General features: G+C 43.6%; 1 protein-coding gene across 1 annotated transcript in view; it reads left to right on the top strand.

Annotated features, from left to right (window-relative positions):
- Window positions 1–23,183, top strand: part of RGS22 (regulator of G protein signaling 22) — a 1,820,811-nt gene that overhangs the window by 1,749,817 nt on the left and 47,811 nt on the right. The window contains exons 26-27 of the mRNA XM_086966055.1: window positions 9,944–10,061; window positions 10,164–10,290. Of these exons, the coding sequence (XP_086822181.1) occupies window positions 9,944–10,061; window positions 10,164–10,276 (231 nt within the window). The 3' untranslated portion in view covers window positions 10,277–10,290. The remainder of the gene's footprint in view (window positions 1–9,943; window positions 10,062–10,163; window positions 10,291–23,183) is intronic.

The raw sequence follows: 23,183 nt of genomic DNA, 5'->3' as shown, positions 1-23,183 counted from the left end.
CATCGGGTGGCTCATACTGAAGGGTATATTGGGTAATGTGGCCACATTTCCCTGTACTCATGTTGTGACTAAATGAGAAGAGCATTGTAGAATTATGTCCTCAAGTTACCATGATTAGCTGTATTTTCTAGGATGTGCTACTACTTTGTATTTCTGTAAATTTAAAACTTCCAGAAGTGCATTGCAGTGATTGTATCATTGAATGCTTATTCTAAATAATCACCCAAATAAATCAGTCATTCATCACTATAATTTTTTATTGTCTTAAGGTAAAAACTATTTTTGGCTTAACAAATTTCTTGTCTTGCACTTTGAAGAGTATATAGTTCATTAGACAATTGCTGGTCAGAGGTGTGGGTGATCACTAAACCTCTTTATGTGGCTGGCCTCCACAGCATCCTGGCTCTCACTCAGGTGCCTCAAGTTCTGTTATGGTTGAGGTGTTCTCCCACCTTTCTTTATGACCTTTCCTACATTTCTTTTGGAAAGTGTATGCCTGCTTTCGACCTTTCATTGTTCATGTGATCTTTGGTTGTATTGTATTGTAGCATGTGTACAGTGCTTTCAGACCCCAATCTGGGGAGATAAAGCACGTATCTGCACAAGTAGCACACAAAACCATGTAGGATGTTTGGTTGGGAGAGTGTTGTTTTTTAAACCTTTATGGGAAGTGTTGTCATGTTATGGGTGATGACCACCCAGCTGCGGCTATTGTGTTCTGGAACACAGCATCTGGTTGTGGGATGTGAAATCTAGATGCACAAATTGTAATTATAATAAGGAGCTACCAGTTTAGCTAAAGGGGCAGTGGGATGCTGTGTGCTCATACACCAAAAGCGGGTGGTAATCAGAGGAGGCCCAGTAATCCATACATCGACATGAGCCATGCAGTGATGCTACTGAATGAGTAAGAAGAAGATGCAAAAAGGAGAGAAGTAGAATAGGTGACAGAAGAGGTAGCCATGCGCCATTTTATTTTAATTTATTTAATATTGTCTAATGTTGAACAAATGCAACCCATGAAGGAGGAAAGCTGTGGAAGAGCAATCAAGGCTGGCAACATGAACAGAAACTATATAAACTTTAAAAGATACAAAAAAGTGATGGAATGATTGAATTAATCTAAGCCATTAATAATCCCTTGGGAAGCATCCCAGTCCTTCGTTATTTTGCACACCATGCCACTTCATTTTTGGACCCAGCTGTATGCAAATCAGTCTTGACCCTGCTCCAATGGGAACAGTCCAGCTCAAACTGCCAGGCCAGGTCCTCCCGGAACCGGGTAATTTGTGTTCTGGTTCAGGGAGAACCTAGCCTAGCAGTTCAGGCTGGACTGTTCCTTTTGGAGCTGGGTCAAGACTGATTTGCATGGGGCAGGGTCCAGACTGAGGTGACCTGGTGGGCAAAAGAGCAAATTTCTCCCATCAACTTTTGTGTATCTGAAAAACTTTAAAAGACCCATACTGATGGATACATCTGCCAGTGGATTCCTCACCTTGTGAATATCCCCTTGCGTCAGCAACATTTGGAAATTCTTTTTGTAGCTTTGCGCCGACGTGGACGATGTCACAGAGGCACGGCATCGCGCACGACTCCGCTGACGTCATCGATTCCATAATAGGCCCACGCCGGCGTGATGACATCAGTTCCCTTTTTTCCGCGTCGTCGACGCTTACGGTTTTCGAGGGATCCTCTGTAGCTGTTTAGTAACTTTGTTACTGTTTGTTCTTTTAGGTGTCTTCTTGCTTCTTTGTCTCCTGTCGAGATGTCCACGAAGAAGACCGGATTCAAACCGTGCGGAGAATGCGGCAAAATGATGTCGATTACGGATCTGCACAAGTGCTGTGTTTGGTGTTTGAGTTCGGACCATGACGTCGAAGAATGTTCTTCTTGTAGGAAGATGAATTCCCAGGCACTTCGTGAGAGGGAGTCAAAGCTCCTTGTTGCCAAGTTGAGGAACAAGAAGGACAAGAAGAGATCAAGGTCACGGACTCGACGGTCGAGGTCTCGTTCGAAGTCGCACTCGAGGTCGTCTTCGGCGCATGCATCAAGGCCATCAAAAAAGAAGCACAAGAAGAGAAGTCATGAGTCTCGTCATCACTCTGGGAAGGACTCTAGCAAGGATGAGGTGACTCCGACTCCGGAAGTTCAAGACTCCGAGGGTGAGGCTTCGCCTGCGGATTCACCGGTTCATTCACCAAAGCCAGTGTTGAATCCTTCTCCGGCTCCATCTCATTCACCTGTCCAGCAGGATGAGGGAGAAGAAGGAGAAGAGGAGGCTCCGTTGCCTGCGGGTTTGTCGACCCCGGAGCACCAGCCTGAGGTAGAGGTCGAAGTCGAGAGACTCCGCTCCCTCAAGAGCAACCTGTGGGCTCTTATCCAGCTTTTCCGGCTCCAGGTCAGGACCCTACTCAGTTCCTGAATGCTATGTATGGAGTGTATTCCAGGGCTATGTACCCCTCTGGTGCACCGGTTGGTCCCACGGGTCCATTGGCATACAATCTGGGTATATCCCAGGCTTACGCTCCTGCGCCTTTAATGCCATTCATGCCGGCTCCGTCGCCGCCTTGGCATTTCTCGGCGCCGCCGAAGCCTTAGACGCCAAGACCATCGACGCCGATACCCTCAACGCCGATACCGAATCTGATCCGACCTCGTGTTCAGCGGTCTGGCCCTCTGGTTTCGAGTTTGACTCCGGCTCTGGCGGAGTCGGTTCCGGATCCGTCGCCGTCATTCCCGAAGGAGAGGTCGAAGCGTGAGGCCCAGAGGCTTCTGGAAGAGCAGAGGTACCGTGATGCAGATATAGAAGAGGGTGAGCTGCAGGATTCTGAGGTTCTTTTAGATGATCTAAGAGAGGCCAGTGGAGCTGTCTCCTGATTGGGAATTGGCCTCAGTTTCTGACGCCCCTTCTAAGGATGTGACACCTTATCACGTAATTATAAGGAAGGCTGCAGATTTGTTGAATATAACACTACCTACTGCAGAGTATGATTCCAATACACTAACAGAGGTCCTTCATTCACCTTCCTCTGTTGTCGAGCTTATGCTCCCTTTTAATGATGCTTTGGCAGAGCCTATATCTGAGGTGTGGAAAAGACCGCTTACAGCCCCTGCTGTTTCGAGGACTATTGCGAGAAGGTACAGGGTGGCGCCTGGTGACCCAGACTTTTTATCCATGCACCCCTTACCAGAGAGCTTGGTTGTGCAGGCTGCCTGCTCGAAAAAATCTGCAGGCGCTTTTCCACTGGTTCCTTGGGGTAAGGAGTCGAAGAAGCAGGACCAGGCTGCAAAAAAAAGTATTTTCGTCTGCAAGTATGGAGCTCAAATCAACAAACGCTACTTGTCTTATGGGATGCTATATCCATGCATTGATGGATTCCGTCAAACAGATGGTTCCAAAACTTCCGGAGGAGGATAGGAAGGACTTTCAAGAGGTGATTGCTGACACTCAGGCTGCTGCTAGGCAGGTCATTCAGAGTGGACTGGACACTGCTGACTCAGTGGCAAGAGTGATGGGATCTTCAGTGGCCCCCAGGAGAGCTGCATGGCTGAAGTCCTCCGAATTCTCTGCAGATGTCCAGGCTGCCTTGATGGATTTGCCCTTTGATGGGTCAGGTTTATTTGGGAAAAAGGCTGACGCTGCATTAGAGAGGTTTAAAGACAGAAGAGCGACGGCAAGATCTTTGGGCCTGCAGTCCAGGGGTACTGTGGGAAAAAGATTCAGAGGATTTGGCAGGTCTTCCTTTCGCACCTACAAACAATCGCAACAGCAGCAGCAGCAAAATTCGCTGTACAAATCATACAGGGGCAGGCAAAGAGCTCGTCCTAGAGGTCGTCAAGCTTCCTCCTCCTCTTCCTCTCCCTCTACCCATCCCCCTCCCAGCACAGCAAAGCAGCCCTAGATCCGCCATTCCGGATCATGCGGGTCCAGTGGGGGGCCGGCTTACCTATTTTCTACAGGATTGGGAATCGGTCACTTCGGACCTATGGGTTCTCAATCTCGTGGAGAATGGGTATGCACTTCCCTTTCGGGAATTCCCTCCCAACTACCCTCCTTGCCAAGGCTTTTGCTCGGATGACCATCTGCTGCTCCTGCAGGAGGAAGTCCTGGCGTTGCTAAGAAAAGGCGCAATAGAGCTGGTTCCGGAGCAGGAAAGGGGTCGGGGATGCTACTCCCGGTATTTCCTGCTTCCCAAGAAGGATGGCAGACTTCGTCCAATCCTGGATCTCAGGATCTTGAACCTTTACCTGAAACTGGAGAAGTTCAAGATGCTCACCCTTGCACAGGTTCTTCAGCGCTGCTGGAAGAAGACTGGATGGTGTTGATCGACTTGCAGGATGCGTAATTTCATATCCCGATCCTGAAGTCGCACAGGAAGTATCTCCATTTTACGGTGGGGTCGCTACACTACCAGTTTGCGGTCCTTCCGTTTGGTCTTACTACTGCGCCTCGAGTCTTCACCAAGGTGATGGCTGTGGTGGCTGCACATCTCAGAAGGTCAGGGATTCCAGTATTCCCTTATCTGGACGATTGGCTAATCAAGGCAGAATCTCCAGAGAAAGCCCCCCATCATTTGCAAGTCACAACTCAATTGTTGTACAGGTTGGGTTTTTCGATAAATGTACCCAAATCTCACCTGGTGCCCTCACAGCGCAACCTGTTCATTGGTGCGGTACTGGATACAACTGTATGTCGGGCATTCCCTCCTCCACAGCGGATTCGCGACATACAGGAAATGATTCCTTTATTTCACAATGGAGCGGTCGTTCCAGTCCTGAAGGTCCTCCGTCTGCTCAGTCTGATGGCTTCCTGTATTCTGCTGGTCAACCATGCACGCTGGCACATGAGGGCACTCCAGTGGTGCCTCCGCAGGCAGTGGTTTCAACACAACGGAGATCTCAGGGATTCTATCAGGACCTCCAGAGAAACTGCGGCGGATCTGTCTTGGTGGAGCGTGGAGGGTAATCTGTCTCAAGGAAAGCCTTTCCGACTGCCTCCATCGGTGGCCACGGTAATAACGGATGCATCCACTCTAGGGTGGGGTGCTCATCTGGGGGATCTGGAGATCAAGGGTCTTTAGTCTCCAGAGGAAAGGTTGCTTCATATCAACCTTCTGGAATTGCGGGCGATTCGTCTGGCGCTCAAGGGCTTCCTCCCTTCCCTTCGCAGTCGGTCAGTTCAGGTCCTGACGGACAACACGACCCGATGTGGTATGTCAACAAGCAGGGAGGAGTAGGGTCGCAGTGTCTCTGCAGAGAGGCTCTGCGTCTCTGGTCCTGGGTTCAGGACAATCAGATTTGTCTGATGGCAAATCATCTGGCCGGAGTTCTGAACGTGCGTGCGGACAGTCGCAGTCGGCAATTTTCAGCCGATCACGGGTGGAGGCTCCATCTGGAGGTGATTCGTCACGTCTTTGAGACGTGGGAAACTCCTCAGGTGGACCTGTTCGCCACTCACGAGAACGCGCACTGCCCGTCATTCTGTAGTCTCCCGTATCCGTTGCAGGGAGCTTTGGGGGACGCGTTTCAGTTGAGTTGGGGCTCACAACTCCTTTACGCGTTTCCTCCCATACCCTTGATTCCTCTGGTTCTGATGAAGATTCGCCAAGACCGGGCCCAAGTCCTATTGATCACCCCGGAAGGGTGTAGTACACAGATCTTCTCCACCTCTCCTCGTGCCCTCCGCTCCATCTCCCTCTCAGGGCAGATCTCCTCTCTCAGATGGAGGGGCAGGTTCTACACCCCCACCTCCAGACCTTACACCTTCATGCCTGGAGATTGAACGGGGTAACCTGAATTCATTTTCTCTCCCGCACAATGTGGTGGATGTCATTTTATCGGCCAGGCGTGACTCCACCAAGTCCATTTACTCGTATAGATGGTCTAAATGTGTTGCTTGGTGTGGGGAGAAGTTAATCGATCCTTTGAGGGCTCGTTTATCTGATATACTTCAGTTGGCGCTTTCCTTGGCTCAGTAAGGGTTTGCGGTTGCTACTATCAAGGGTTATTTATCTGCATTATCGGCATTTCTCTGTTTGTCGGATCAGCCGTCTTTGTTTAAATCTCCTATTGTTTTGAGGTTTCTAAAAGGCCTTTTGAATAAATTCCCTCCTACTCCCTTTATTGTTCCTCAGTGGGACTTGAATCTTGTGCTCACTTTTTTAATGGGTTCGCCTTTTGAACCATTGCACAAGTGTCCCTTGAGGCTGTTGTCTTTTAAAACGGTCTTTCTTGTTGCACTTACCTCGGGGAGGAGGGAAAGTGAGCTTCAAGCTCTTAGTTCTAAGCCCCCATTCTTGTCCATTCATGCTGAACGAATGGTACTCAGGACCAGGGCTGCTTTTCTGCTGAAGGTGGTAACTCCCTTCCATCTAGGGCAGTCCATTACCCGCCCTACCTTCTATCCTCCCCCTCACCCTTCCAAGGTGGAGGAGAGACTTCACCTCTTGGACCCGAACAGGGCGGTGAGCTTCTACCTCGATAGGACTAAAGACTATCGTGTGGATGACCAGCTCTTTGTTGGATTTGCTGGCTGCAAGAAGGGGAAGGCGGTGCACAAGCGCATGCCATCGAGATGGATTATCCTGTGCATTAAGATCTGCTACGCCCTGGCGGGTAAGGAACCTCCAGAGGGTATAAGAGCTCACTCTACTAGGGCAAAGTCTTCTACATCTGCTTTATCCAGGGGTGTACCTGTAGAGGACATTTGTAGAGCGGTGACTTGGGCCTCCCTCCACACTTTCACGAAGCATTACTGCTTGGATTCCGAGGTGAGGAGGGACGGCCACTTTGCGTGCTCTGTCCTCCAAGATTTTCTGGTATAGGATAGTGGACACCCTCCTCCAGGAGTGGGGACTGCTGAGGGACTATATTCAGAAGGTGAGGAATCCACTGACAGATGTATCCATCAGGAGAACAAGTTACTTACCTTCAGTAGCGCTTTTTCTGGTGGATGCAGTATCTGCTTGTGGATTCCTCACTGACCCACCTGCCTCCCCATTGTCCACTCTTCTATACCTGAGTTACTGTAATGTTAATATTTTTATTGTCAAAGGAATTTTTTTATTTCAACTGCTTTCCTGCATTGGTTTCACACTATGTGTGTTATCTTGACATTTGTGTACTGTGTATACTGTGTATATATCTACTGTTGTCGGTCCATCCGTGTGCCTTGAAAGCACGGAAAAAAGGGCGGAACTGATGTCATCACGTCGGCGTGGGCCTATTATGGAGTCGGTGACGTCAGCGGAGTCGCGCGCAATGCCGTGCCTCTGTAACATCGGCCACATCGGCACGAAGCTACAAAAAGAATTTCCAAATGTTGCTGACGCAAGGGGATATTCACAAGGTGAGGAATCCAGAGGCAGATACTGTATCCACCAGAAAAAGCGTTACCGAAGGTAAGTAACTTGTTCGATTCTACCTCTTCCTGCCAAAGTAAACCAAAATCTGAGCAGGGGTTCATGCCACAAACCCCTCTCCGGCTCTCACAGGCAGATGAGCACAATTCACGTGTGAGCGCTTGGTAGGTTTCTTCCTTAACAGAGCAAGAGTGAATCGGCTTGCCTTGTGTTACCCTGCTGTCGTCACCCCTACATGCGCACCCAATACTTTTCGTGGATCCCAAATACACATGTTCTTTCTAGTTTGCATTATGTGGGCATCCTCCTGGAATTTCTTCCCAGAACAACAACTTCAGTTTTAAGCAGTGAATTACATTTTAGGGTTAAAAAGTAACAATGTAGTGAAAATAGACTTACCCTGCTTCTAATATTTCAACCATTATTTAGACCAGGACATCAGCATGACACTTATTTGGTAGTACTCTGTTTGCTAAATCTTAGCCAAGCTCTTTTCTGACTTAGAAGCCTCGTCAAGGGTAGTAAGCGCTATATAAATGCAATTACAATGCAATACAATACAATATCCTGTCTGGACTAATCCTAATTCAACAACTCTAAATGCTGGCTCTAGCCAGCAGAGTGTATTGATTGAGTCTAGTGGAGACTGCAGTTTTGGTCTCTGGGAGAGCAGAGCCTTTGCCTTCCTTGTTCATTCATGAGCCCTGATCTTGGGCCATACAGGCATATTGCAGGGAAAATTAAACTGCACCATACTACTTCATGGCTGGTTGTTATGTCTCTGGCTAACCTTGCTGATTTCTGGGTGCTTGGTTCCATCTTGTTCATCTTGCACATTACGGACAAATAACCTGCAATCTGCCTTTTTCAGCATTAGAAGATGCAAAGTATGCAGAGCCCAGCCAACGCACCTTATCACATTAAGGCTGGTCACAATGTCTCAGGTTAGCCGTACTGAATCCAAGGGAATTAGGCCCACCCTGCTGACCCCTCCCTTTGTGAAGATATGACTCACAATCAGAATTAGAAGAATAATGTATGCAGAGCCCTATCAGATGGGGGGGGGGGGGGTCAAAGAATCCCCTATCACATTAAAACTGGTTGCAATGTCTTGGGTAACCTTGCTATTTCCTGTGTGCTTGGTCTCATCCTGCTGACCCTGTGCGTTGGACTTGACCCACAATCTGCCTTTATCAGCATTAGAAGATGCAAAGGACCCTGAGCCCAGCCGACACACCCTAACACCTTAAGGCTGGTCGCAATACTTGGGCTAGCCTTTCTGAATCCTAGATCGTTGGTTCCATCCTTCTGATCCTTCACACTGTGAAGATATGACTGGCAATACTTATTAGATGGTACAGTCATAATCGTGCTCAACTCTGCCCTCCTGTGACTATAAACTGTTGTTCTTGGCTGGCTGTGGTGGGCAGTCTACCGAATTATCCTGGTCACCTTGGTCGCCCAAATCATCTAACATGGCGGCTGGCCAGCTGAACTCCGTTGGTACACTTGATCGCACGGGACAAGGCTGAGGATGTTTCCTTGATTACTGGTGCTTGTTAGGCTGGTGACTATGTGGGACATGCTTTATTAAGATTGAAATGCATATCGCCTTGGTGTCGGTTTGATAGTCTGGGGCTCGGGGGTAGGTGGCTGGAAGCTAGTATATATTATTTTCTTCTCCTCCTCCGCTTTTCTTATTTCTTTCTTACTACATTTCGGGTCTCTTATATAGGGCGACAGGCACCCTGCTGGGGGGGGGGGGGTAGGCCGTAGCCTTCTGCAGGGGTGCGGGGTGGGGCTTTGGGGGAGGGGGTTTCTTCCTTTTTTATTTTTTTCTTGTTTCCTCATTTGTTCTATGGCCCTTTACTTTTCTCTTTTTCGGCGTCATCGCCTCCTACGGTTCCTGTAGTTATGTTCAGTTTTGAGGGGTGGGGCGTTGGTTTGTTATGAAACGTGATTATGCTGGAGACTATCCTGATTTGTGTACTTCGCCTTTCTCACTCCTACTGTAATAGTGTTACTCGCTGACCTACTACTTTATGCTTGCTAACTACAGGACCTGGTATGACTGTATGGCATTGATCCTGTGATTTTTATATTGTAAAATGAACCTTCTCTAATCCTGATGGCCCACGTGCACGCTTGAATACATGTTATGTCCTGACTTTGCTAGACCCCCTGACCTTGGGTTGCTATGTTTTCTTATCATTGACTTGCGGTAAACATGACTTGTTTAGTGGCCGGCCTGGGTGGTTGTAGGCCTCTGCCTGTAATTGCTTGTAAGAACAATAAAGGTTCTCCAAAAATTAAAAAAAAAAAAAACTGCCCTCCTGTTACTTCAGTGATACCAAACTATGTTTTGTAGAACACAGAAGACCTATAGATCCAGGTAGTTGGTTGTAAAATAACATATTTAACAAAATGTGGTTCCGAAAAACAATCCACTTTTATTTAATGTGTTCCTTTTATGTTAGGCGTACTTTTTCGAGTTGTTAACTTTGTAGAATTACTAATTTATCACCACAGGCTAAAAATGAATGAAACCAAAATGAAGCTAACACTGTAATCACATTTTTCAGATGAGCTGGAACTATTCCAAATACATAGAAGCACTGGAGCAGGAAAGAATGCTGCTAAAAGTTAAAGAAGATTTGGAACGTAAAACAGCCACACCAGCATCGTCCAGCGTTTTCCATGGTGGGCTTTATGAATATTTGTGTCAGCAGAATAATGTATGTCTCTGAATCTGGGTTACAGGTACTGCTGCGGTTTCTAAAACACTTGTCTTCCTAATTTTAGAGGGTGGTGGTTCATCAATACCCAGTGCAAAGAGTGATCTTACAAGACGCAAGACATTGAACTCAATCTCTGCTGCAAACTTTGAAAAAGCGGTTCGATCTCCCCCCAGATAGTAAAGGTGACGACGGTAAGTCCTTCATGAGCAAAGCTTTGCTAGAATACAAGGCGACTTGTTAAACCTACTTTCTAAAATTATTTGATCACATATGCCATATTACATCACTGGGAGGTATTTCCTCTGAGTAATTAAAAAATTGCTGTTTATCTCAGAAATCTAGCTTTTAAAAAAAAAAATCTAATCCTTTGAAATGAACCCTTTTTTTATTTTATTGATTTTGCAAAAAGAAACATAAACAAACAAAAACATAATTACGCATTACAGTGCGACAATAAAATAAAAATATACAATAGTGTACATACATGGTACCTCATTGGTGTGGTAGATATCCGCTTATATACTACTGATACATGCAATATATTGCCAGTACGATATTAAATCAATTGAACAGGAATTATCCAACCCTTTCGATATGCACTCCCTAGCGAACAGGCCCACCACCCAAAGAGACAAATATAAGTACTGAACATTTCAGACTGGATATATCCCACTTTCAACATATCATAAACTATACAGGAGGCTTGTGTGTGCGCATTCCGCACAAATGCAGAACTCCCCATGCTTCTGCTCCTGCAAAGGGAGTACCAGAACCAGACAGGAGCTATGCTTTACCAGCTAAATAACTGGTATAAGCCCCAGAAATGTTTGGGCCTGCTCTGCGGCGGACGTAACTCGCTATATACCTCCCTTTGTGTGTTACAGAACAGCATATCTCTAGACCATTGTATGACGGTAAGGGGAGGACCAAGGGCCCAGGGCATAGCCGCCACCTGCTCTACCAACCTACGGATATCTTTCTTCACTTGTTTAGAGTAACCCAGTAGGGCTAGCATAGGGTCGGGAGCCAAGTGTACTCCTATGATATCTCTCAGATTTTGGGAAATAAGTGCCCAGAATTTAGCAATATCCGGGCACAGCCAGGCCAAGTGTATGAATCCTGCCTGGTCCATATTATATCTCGCATCTCGCAGATTCTCTGAGGCCATATCGATATAAGCGAGCCGGAGTATAAGATACCCTGTTAAGGAACTTAAAGTGAGTGAGTCTGTGCTGACCTTTCAGCAATATCTTCTTCGTGACATTACAGCAATAGCTCCATTTATCGTCATCTAGCGTTACGAGTCAGCTTGCCACTCCAGTCTAGCTTTAATGTAAAAGTTATTGCGAAAATCTTGTGTCATGCAATAGATTTTTGAGACTAGGCGGCAAGGGGAATCTGTTTTCAGTACCAGTGAAAAAGGACCCACCTCTGGAGGTTCTAGCATATCGTCCCCAAGCATATCTCGGAGCGTGAAATGAACACTTAAGGAACATTGGATATTACTCCTGTGTCCCGTTCTTCTCTTTTACTAGTTAACAGTACTCTTCCCTCACCTAGGCTATCATTATAAGTGGCTTGTTATTTCTGTTTTGGCCGGTAATGGAAGTTGCCCGTCCCATAACCATTATATGTTTTGCAGAAATACCTCAGATCCGTGGTATTTTACTCACAGATCTTACCTGCTCCAAGGAGGAACAATCTGCAGGCAAAATAGTGGAGAAAAACATGCATGAATCATACATGTTGTTCCCAAAAATCTCAAAATTTAATCTGACACACCTTTGTCAGTAATACCAGACACCTGGTAATGGTAATCATAAAGTTTGGAAAGATAATGGTCGAGAATAGCTCAACACTTGTAAAGAAGACCCTAGTTGTGGGTTGGGAACATTTCTGAACAGAAGCAATACACAATCTGCCAAATGCATAAGTGGCTCTTTATTCACATGTGCAGCAATATCTTCCGGTTGAGCCCACTAAATTGATCAAGTATCAAAGTTCCTTTTAACTTATTTAGTTTTGCCATCTTTCTGAGAGGCTGATTGTTTTTATCCACTCTTTTCAGGCTTCACGATATGCATGAGGTATTTTACATTAACAAAGTCTGTGGCAATTATTTGGGCAGTTGCTGTCTGCTCTGTTCTTGCTCTTCTTTCCTGAAATTGCAATGAAGACCAAAACAATCATTTACAGCACATCCTTGAGAAACATGCTGCAGAAAACACTGGACATAAGACTTCAGTATGAACCGTAGGTAAAGAAAATGTGGTCAAGGTAGATTCTGTAGTATCAGTCAGAAGACTGCAGTTTCAAATTTCTGAATTGTTTTCGATTGACAGTTTAGCTGGAAAAGACAAACATGAATGAATGAATGATCAACTTGTAGAGCGCAAACAAATGCCCAAAGGCGTCAAGGCGCTGAAAGCGGAAATACCTGTAGGAGGAAGGAAGTTTCTGTACTCTCAAAAAATCAGAGAGCAAAGAGGTTCTTTTAGTTCCAGTTGTTGCTTAATGCCTCGTCCCAACCATTTCCCCGTACTGCAAGAACTTTTCTTTTCATGAAAATCTTTTCATTCATTTTCCAATACAATATAAAACAATTCAGTGCTGCATTGCATTATCGTGTATCATCGCATTACTGCTGTGGAAGGCATAGAAACCAGGGTTCCCAACTGAAAAATCCATTTTTATCCAATTTTTTAATCAGGGCTTCCTCAGATGCAGACATCTGTTTTGCTTGGACCGGCCAATTCCAGGCAAACTGAATCCCAGTCAGGCTTGGGGACAGTTGATCTGAGGATTGAGCCCTATTACTCCCATATCCTGATGGCACATCAATTCTGATGTTTCTGCAAGCAGAAGAGGGGCAATTGCAATCCCTGATAATGCACCCTTCCCCTATGCTTCCCACAAGCATCCTAGGGGCAATCATTTCAATACCATATACAGGATGGGCCTTTTCAGAAACTGAGCCAGGACAGTGTTCAGCGTATCTATTGCCTAGTTAACCACAGTAAAGAATAGGACCTGGAGAGCTTTGAGTCTTGATTCTGATGATGTAAATTTAGAGGGCCTTAATTTATGCTCCTTCCTCCATTCCTCCAAGCTAAAAATCTGTAACTCTAGAACTCAAAAATATGATTCCACATATCTGGCTGTAAAACTACCACTGGAGTCAGTGGTACTGACAGTAATGATTATAAGAGGAAAAAGTCTGTCCTCCTTTGCATCCAGCCATGGTTCTATGACCTTGTAAACCCAAAGTAAAAAGGTCTGTTAGGTGAGAGATCATGTCCTCTCACCAATGCTGTTATAACAAGGTACACTTTTACTTGTGGAACTATTTTTCACTTTTGGGTACGCTAGACAGATAGGTAGATCTGTCTGTAATAACTGAGAGATGGCAATATGACAATGGAGCAGAAGCTGTTCATGACAGAGTTCCTCATCATCAAATTTCTAGCATCGTGCCAGCCACTCTTGCTCTGCCCATCCTATGTACGACCAGAGATGCAGGACAACGTTACAGATGTCTGTCTTACAAGTAAAAGAAGTGATTTGTTTCCATCAACAGACAAGGTTTTACAACAGTGTAAAACAACTATTGTGCCAGACCCTCTAGACACTTTCAACTCCATGGCAACCCTAAGCCTAGATCGTCCTCTATTAATGCTTAAAAAGTAAGTTATTTTGATTTTTTTGTTATTCTTTCATTATAGTGCCATAGGAACAATAACAGATGAGTGCCATCTCACTCTGGGGCTGTGTAATTGTAATATGTTTCTCTCCCTTATGAAAACTATTGTGCTCTCTCTGGCCTGAGGTCAGTGAACCGTGTGGCATGGAGCAAATTTATTTGCTAAGCTTGGAGGACTACTTGAACACACATTTTCACATCCCAGACCACTACCCCTACTGACAGTTTCATGGACTGTAGAGGGAGAGGTCAAGCATCAGCTGAAGAGACTTCCTTTTGACTTATTTGAGTGCAGTGTCAAAGGTGTCCACTGCTGTTCTGTTTTCAGTTGTTTATGGAATCCACCAAACAGAAGCTAGACAGGGACTGGTGCCCCCTGTGAGAGTGTGTGGAAAGGCACAGTATGGTTGCACCTAACACTGATAAAATAACACAATTACTAACTAACTCACAGTATCTGGCAGCACTGGACATTCATAAATAGTCTTTAAACCAGCCACTTGGATAATGCCAACAACTTTGATCTATTTAACATCACAAAATAATGGGCTTTTCCGTGACTTTTGGGTTACAATTCAAACTCTTGGAGGAAATGTTTTCAAGTATGTTACGATGTCTCATCCATAATCATTCCGTTGGTCTCAGGCTGTCCCACATTTTTGTTCTAATGACATACAAAATGTCAGCCCATTTGGTCGCCCTACTGGATCTGCCTTTACTTTTTGAGTCCTTTAGATTTACTGCATGTAGACCTTATGGTTGCTTTCGTCTTGTTCTTTATAGCAGTGTGAAATAATTTAGGAGCCATCGACCAAGCCATACATAGGTTTGCCCATCAGACTAGCTTTTAAAGCCTGAAAGCTTTGCAAAAGTGTGTATTTAAATGGGGAAATGGATAGGTAAGCTTTCTAGGTCAACAGTAACTTTGCTCCATATTGAAGAGTACTGAGAACGTAACATTATATAACATCAGTCAATAATTTCAGTCTGACCAAAAGCCTCTGTGATGACTCCAGTACGTGTGGTAAACCTAGCAATCTGATGTTGGACTGGTTCTGGTGTAATAATAGAAAATACCCTAGTTCATTACTACACATGATTTTAAAATGCAACAATGGCATCGGTTAATTAAGTAATCCAATGTATGTCATCCTGCTAACATCAACAGTAAGCTGATTTGTGTAGCACTGTATATATACACTTGGGTCTTTGCAAGAACGTCTAAGTGAAAGACACTTGGAGGACTGTGAATAGTTAATGTAGGAACATGCTACCTCTTGTGTTTATGTGCTAATACAGGGGTTTGCTACGAAAGCTAGAATTCAATCCAAGGTGTGTCTGACTCGAAAGCTGGGTCAACTTGATCACTCCAGCAGATTCTCATTGGCAAGACAGGGATTACTGTAGATCAGCCAAGGGACTCAGGATTTCAGTTTCCATCAGGAAATGCATTGATTGGGTTCATTAGTCAGCATCAGTTCTCAGTAGTTCAACGTCCATGTCTAGTATTGCAATTGTATTGTCAATTCATATTGGATGGATTTAGGTTACGGCTAATTGTTCAAACCACTTAGCTGCAACTCAGGGGATCATTTTGAACTATAGCGCTCTCAAATTGTACGATTCCTACTCTGTCCTTTCTTAGTATTGTTCCTCTGTATAGTACTATTCTTAATGATGCATGATTTTGTCTTGGGTTTCACATGTTATACAAATGAATCAACATTTGGATAAACAAGTCACAATAGCAGGTACCACTATTGAAACTCTGGCTTCCTGCAATCTGGTGTTCTTCTTATAAGAAAAACACTATCACATTATACATTAAAGCATATACTTGATGGTTCAGTTAATTGGCGCATGTCAGTAGGATCTTTTCAACCAGCTGAACATTTGTACATTTGGCAGAACCTGTTACCTGAGCCCATACACAGTACCATCCTCAATTTTTACCTGTATGTCATACACCACTGTTCTCCTAAAGTTTCTTCCAAAGTTGCTGTCCTCACTTGGGCCAAACAACAAGGGAGGGCAACGCAGTAGCTAGGTGTCATAATTCTTTATTACAATGTACCCTATGCCATGATAGCTCATTTCTTCATATCCCATAGGTGGATCATTATTACTTTCATAAGTTTAAGATAGAGGGCCTGATTAGATATTGGTGGTACTCCCGCTTTCCCTGCGTGGCTGCAGTTTCAAGTAATCCGTCAGGTTGACAGTATCCAGCCCACCATATATAGATATGTGCTGGCTGAACCGCCATCCGCATTGACAGACTGTATTCCATTGCGTAAGCAGCGCACCCAGGGCTTAATTTGACCCGGTGGTTTCCTGTGCTCGGCACCAGCACTTAATTGTAAGCACCAGCTCTAATGGCAGTCCACCACATGGTGGCGCTGCCTGTGTAATTTTGACATTAGCACAACAAGTGTTTAAGAAGTCAATATACATTAAGAATGAATAATACTTGCTGCATGCACCAATATTATAGCTTTGGGTGGCTTGGAATAGTCTGAATTGTCACACTTGTAGGAGTGCGATGGCTAGTAGTTGTGTTGGTACTGTCATTGCCAGTGTTGGCAAGGGCAATGGGTAGTGCAGGCAGCAGTGGGCTCCTGAGAAGGGCCCTGGCACCTACTTTTTTACAAATGAAGCACTTGGGCACACCTCTTCCGACACAGCGGTCTCCTCTGCTGGCTAACAGTGCTCCATCACCGAAACACCTCCTTTAGGTGTAGCAAGCATGTGTTATGTGCCACATTTACCCTATGACATATACTTCACGGGTAGCATAGTTCACATTACCAATCGACCACAGATATATGGGAAAAGAACATTGCATACCCTGTTCAATCTCTAATCAACTGTAGAGAAAGAAGAGTTCCTAAAAATACTGCACATCTCTTCCAAACGTAATATCCTACTATGGACAGCTTTTATCTGTATCAAACCCCTGACAGTCACCAAACCTACATTAAGAAATGAAATTGGTATAAGTTGAGAAGTGAGCACTGTAAACAGTATTCACTCTATGGAGTTTCCCTGTACCAGACTGTTTGTAGACAGTGAAACTCTCATGGGAAATACACTACAGAGTATTAGAAAGTATCTACAAAGAACAGTGTACACTCTATGCAATACTTGACAAAAAAAACACTATTCATTTAAAATAAGCAACATCTGAAGATGCTAAAGATTATACTTCCTGCAGTCTTCTAACTGTAGTGAAAACTTTACGGAGAGCCCATCTTTTGGAGCAAAACAAGCACATGTGCATAGCTTAATACCTGTTGGAACAGTCTTTTGTGTTAAGTAGAAATTGTCATGCTGAAACGATTCTGTCTTATAGCTTAAGGCTGCTTACAATACTTTGTATGTAGCACATAGAATCTTTACCCTGCTGAAACCTTTCTACAGTACCAAAAATGTTGTGTGGAACATAATGAACACAAATCATCAGCTGTCACCTACACACAGAGTTTCTCTTCAATGTAGAGGTTTATAACATGTTCAATACCTCTACACACCTCTGATGCATTAGAAGCACATGTGTTTTATAAACAGTTACACCCATTAGCTGGACACAAGCTGTACAAAATTAGGTAGAAACATAATATGGTACTTACCCGCCTCTTATGTAAACTACAAAACAAACGAGCACACTCATTGGATGGTGTCATGTATGATGTCATCAATGTTGTCATTTGATTTGTCATCAGTGATGTCAAATAATGTCATTGAACATGTCATGAGTGATGTATTATGTAAATATGTGGGATCATGAGCAGTGCATGGGATGGGTGCAAGTTATAGTTAGCTCTGCTAACTATAACTGTTGAATTTCTGTTTGTTTTTTAGTTCAAAATGTTTATATTGTCATTGGTATATTCACCTAATTATTATGTTACTTTAACCTTTGTTTTTTTCAGTGAATATATTCACTGAAATATATATATGTATTCCCTGAAAAAAACAAAGGTTACAGGGACATTATAGTTGGGAAATAAAATTTAAAAAACCTTTGAAATTCACTGAAAAAACCAAAAGCTACAGATTTTACACACACAAAACCATTGAAATTCAGTAGTTATAGTTCTCTCAAGTAACTATAACTCTTGCCCAAAAGTAACTATAACTCGTGCCCCCGACATGCACATTTTTCTCATCAATAATTTCACTGCAAATGTTAGTGATATTATCAATGATGTGATAGAAAATGTTATGACGGATGTAATAAGTGGAGTAATTAGCAGTGCATGTCTAGGGTGCAAGTTATACTTACCTTAGGGCAAAAGTTATCGTTACTGGAGATAACTATGATTGCTTAATTTCTATGCTTGTGTGTGTGTAAAATCAGAACCAAAATATAAGTTCCAGTAACCATTGTTTTTTTCAATGAATTTATGCGTTTAAAAAAACATTATTTTTCCTAACTAGAACGTCCCTGTAACCTATGGTTATTTCAGTGATTTTTTAGTGTTTTTAACGCGATTTCCTAACTATAACATCCCTCTAACCTTTGTTTTTTTGGGGGAATTTAGCAGTTTTTTAAAATATAAGTTGTACCACGATTTGACCCATAAATTCAATTTACTAATATGCATTTTCAAAACTGTGTAATTATATTTTATTCACACATTCATTCTTACTGTATATTTAAAAACTAAAAATTAAGTTATACTTATAGTTTTACATACAACTCATGCAGTCTTTCTATAAATGCAAGTCTTCATTTAAAAAAAATTAATTTTATGGATCTGTCGCGAATCCTCTGACAAATAAGGGGTTTGGCAGTTACATTGCACACATGAACACATTTAATACAAACATATGCGATTTGCAATTTCTATAAGTGTATTGCTGCTTGTGTGTGAGTGGCTATATAAGGGTGTGTGAGTGACAGTGTGGGTGTGTGAGTGGGAGGGTGTGTGTGTGTGTGTGAGTGGCTGTGTGAGTGGTTTTGTGGGTCTGTGAGTGGGTGTGTGAGTGTAAGGTGTGTTTGTGATTGTGTGGGTTTGTGAGTGGCCGTGGGAGTCTGTGAGTGGATGTGTGAGTCTGTGAGTGGTTGTGTGAGTGTGTGTATGGGTCTGTGAGTGTGTGTGGGAGTGGTTGTATGGGTATGTAAGTGGATGTGTGTGTTTGTGTGGGTGCGTAGGTGGGTTTGTGAGTAGGTGGGTTGGTCTGTGAGTGAGTGTATGTGTTTTTTTATTGGAGTCTGGATCAACGGATCTCCGCGCTGGATCCAGGCAAATCTAGGTGGACCCACAGATCTTCACACACTCTCGATAAACCATTTTTGGACAATTTCTTGCCCATGAGGGGTCCCTCACAGACCCCTCCATCAGTCCCATATGGTCAGAGTACCTGTACATTGACCCCTTCTATCACTTTCATATTTAATGTTCCCCCCTGGGAACCACGTCCCGATGCACAAAATGGCGGCGCAACTTTCCTCTCCGGTTGCGGCCGGCCAATAACTGAATGGATGTTGGCACGTGGATCTGCAAATCTGCCTGGATCTGCTGTAGATCCGCTGCGGATCTAAGTCTCCAGCTATACATACATCTTTTTACTTCTAATACACCAAAACTATGGCACAGATTTATAGCAAATTATAAAAAGCACTCTTTCTGGACCAAGATCTAGCCTTCTGCCAACTTTGGTGTATTTCCATTCAGCGATTCGGGCTGTAGTCGTGTCTATAATCCCTATGGGAAATTGCATGAGGAAACATGTGTTTTGGGATTCATTCCTCCCTTCCCCCATTTGTTCTCAGCCCTCGCTTGACCGATTATCACAAAACATTCCAGATAGCAGCTGAAGTTACTGGCAAACTTGTTTTGAAAAATCTGTGAAAATTTGTCAAACGGCACTAAGTTATTAGTAAAACAAAAGAGCTGTTCCTGTGGAACTATGGAAACTAGGTGCTAACTATAACTACTTACTATAAATATAGTAGCTGAACTCTGGGTAGTTCCCTAGTTTACGTAGAGAGCCGCTTCTGTATAGAGCATGTTATAACACCAGCGACACCAGTCTATTTTCATGTTAGAGCTTTGCATGGATGGCACTGTGCTAATCCAATTCTTAAAAACGTTACTAGAAAAACAGACATTTGAGGTGAACTGATTCAGAGTGTCGCTGGTGTTGTAGGGGGCTCTTTACAGGAGCTGCTTTCCACCTAGTTCTCTCCTTCTTTTTTGTATAATGTAAGCACCACTCTAAGCCTGAAAGGATATATATATATATATGTATATAACCTGTCCATATTGTAGCCCTTGATATTTTTGCAACAATATTGTGGTAAGTCGATATTTCGTAGCTCTACCCTGCAAAAGACGCCCTACTGCATTTATTTTTCTAATAGCAGCAGTTATTTGGCCCAAAGCTTGATGAAAGGTAAAGTCAGCATTTGACTAGAAAGGATACACTACAACCTTTCAGACCTAGTCATGCTCCGGCTCGATAAGACAGTATCCCTACATGTCACTGTTTTACAGAATATTAAGGAAGTGTAGGAGGCTGGCTTAGTATTTGATGCACAATTATTCAAATGGTGTGCCTTGGCTACGTCGGAACCTGCCATATACAACAATAGACGACTTCAAAGAAGATGCCTCTGGAGAAGACTGTTAAGGAGTCCGGTCGAATTCAAGGGAGGATTCTTGAAGTGAAGAACCTACAAATACAGGGTACAGAGTCTATGCCACTCGGAAGAGACCAGGAGACACAATGCCCACCGATGTTGGGATGTTCTGAAGAGTCAAGGGCTCCCTGAACTGGCACAAACTGGAGTATGCAAGGAGGGCGCCAAATGTGCCCTTCAAAGCAGTATGGTGGCACTGTCAAGAGCCCCGGCCCTCCCCTCCAGCCCAATACACTTACAGCCTGATTCATCAAGCTGAATTGCGCTCGCAAATGGCCAGATTCTGAGAATCTGGCCCTTTGCGAGTGCGATTTTTGCATTTGGGATTCATCATCCCAAATGCAAAAATCGCTATTACCGAAATCGCATATTTGCGAGGAATTGGATTTAAGGAATCTCTAATAGAGATTCCTTAAATCCAATTCATCAACCAATTGGAAATTGCGAATTCGCAATATTTGGTCGCAATTTACCACCAAGTCTGACTTGGTGGTAAATTGCGAAAAAAGAGTAAAAAGCACTTTAGTGCATTTTTTTCTTTTGCATGTTACACACACACAGAGGACATGTGTGTGCGCAACACCTGTTCAAATGTGCATTTGAGGGGTGCTACAGGGTGTCCTTTGGACACCCCTGGCACCCTTCAAATCGCAATCTTATTTGCGATTAGCAAATTGCTAATCGCAAATAAGGAATACTCCCCATTCATTCCTATGGGCCTTTTGGCCCATAGGAATGAATGGGGAGTTTTTCCTTATTTGCGATTAGCAATTTGCTAATCGCAAATAAGGAATCAGTAGGAATCGCAATAAATTTTGCTAATCCTACATGAATCCCGTTTTGCGAGTCCTTAATAGCGAATCGCTATAATTCGCTATTAGGGCCTCGCAAAACGGGAGATTGATGAATCAGGCTGTTAGTCCTGTCTGGGAGATGATCAAACCTTCCTGTGACAGGAAACCTATTGTTCTACCTTCCCCATATTTTCTTCATGTGCTTTTTGTAATTCAACATTAGACGTTTGTTGAATTACAATAAGCACATGAAAAATGTTTTTATATGATTGTATCTATACAAGGATTTGGCTTGTATTGGTATTTTGTATGTGTGTGTTGTATTGAAAGATATTGAAACATTTACATGAATCCAACACAAAATAATTATTTTATTAATGTATTGATATATTCATAATAAAATCATTCTAATAGATAACAGGAAAGAGAATTATGCATGTTTTTTAGATGAATATATTTGTTTATATACCTCTGGCACAGTGCATTCTGTTAGACGTTTGATTGAATAAGAAAAAACTTTCTTAGCACAAAAGGGATCCTTTTATTTTTAGTTTGTCGAACTACCTAGTCCCTTTTGGCTTTATTGGGGGACTCTCTGTTTTTGGCATATTGAATGTAGATGTTGAACAGCATAGGGCTCAGGGAGGAGCCCTGGGGATAGTGTGGTGTAGAGTGTGCCAGTTGCAACTAAAAGGCGGGGACATCACCTGAAAAAGAGTGGTCAGCAAGGAAAGAGGTGAACCAAGTAAGAGCAGAGCCGCCAACCCCAATCTCTCGCAGGCACTGAAGCAGAATGTTGTGACATACAGTATCAAAAGCGGCTCTTAAGTCGAGCAGAATCAGTATAGAGGAACTGCCTTCATCTAAGACGCTGCAGAGTTGCTCAGTGACTGCGAGAAGAGCTGACTCAGTAGTATGCCGTGACCTAAAACATAATATTGGAGATATCCAGAATGTGATTTTCTTCTAAAAAGTTGGTTAAGATGGCATTAACATGGATCTCTGTTACTTTAGCGAGGAACGGCAGAAGAGAAATAGGACGTTTATTTTCTGGTTTGGAAGTGTCCAAAGTTGGTTTTTTCAGGAGTGGAATAACTTTGATATGCTTCCAGGAGCTTGGTACAGATGCGGATGTCAGTGAAAGATTAATCAGTTTGAGACAGGGTGGAGAGAGGCAGTCCCGAAGTTTCAAAAGCAAGAGAGACTGCAGGGGAGCCTCATTTAACTTTCTTCTACAACATATGTAACTCTGGCAGGGTTATCGGGGGTAGACAATGCAAGATAGTGCCTATCAGAGCGACTGGACAGGAGTCAATGATCTTAGGGGCTAAGCTAAAGTTGATATTTTCTTTTTTATTGCTAAAATATCTTGCCAACTTCTCACAGTGGTCATTTGAGACTCCCATATGCTCCACAGCAAGTACAGGTTTATTTAGACTGTTAAGGAGAGAGAAGATTACTTTTGCTGGATTATTGCTATTCTTTATTACGTTGGCAAAGTATTCAGCTTTGAATCTCTTAATCAATTTGTGGTATAACTTAATGGCAGCGCTATATAATACTTTTCTTGAGTAGTCATATGATTGCCTCCAAGAATTTTCCAGGACCTTATTGTTCCTTTTTGCCAATATCAGAGATTATGTGAACCAGGGTGCAACCTGCTTTTTCCTGCCCTGTGCTGATCTAACGGGAACAAAAATATCTAACCCAGAGGAGAGCCAGTCCTGAACTTTTTTGTTTGCATCTTGGACATTGGGTTCAAGCAACGGGCACCGCGTCTGGAGAAAGTCTTCACATTTTTGCAGGTCAAGCTTGTGCCAAGGACTTTTGAAACTAAGAACTAAGCCGGAAGACTGGTTCTGGCCTTCTAGGCAAATAGACATAGAGATCACAGAATGATCCATCTACTTTATAGGAAGAGGAGTAGGTACCTTCAAAGAA

This window comes from Lissotriton vulgaris, chromosome 4_1 (assembly GCF_964263255.1).
Source record: "Lissotriton vulgaris chromosome 4_1, aLisVul1.2, whole genome shotgun sequence".
In the NCBI taxonomy this organism is placed as follows: domain Eukaryota; kingdom Metazoa; phylum Chordata; class Amphibia; order Caudata; family Salamandridae; genus Lissotriton; species Lissotriton vulgaris.
This window is presented reverse-complemented; position numbering and strand designations above follow the sequence as displayed.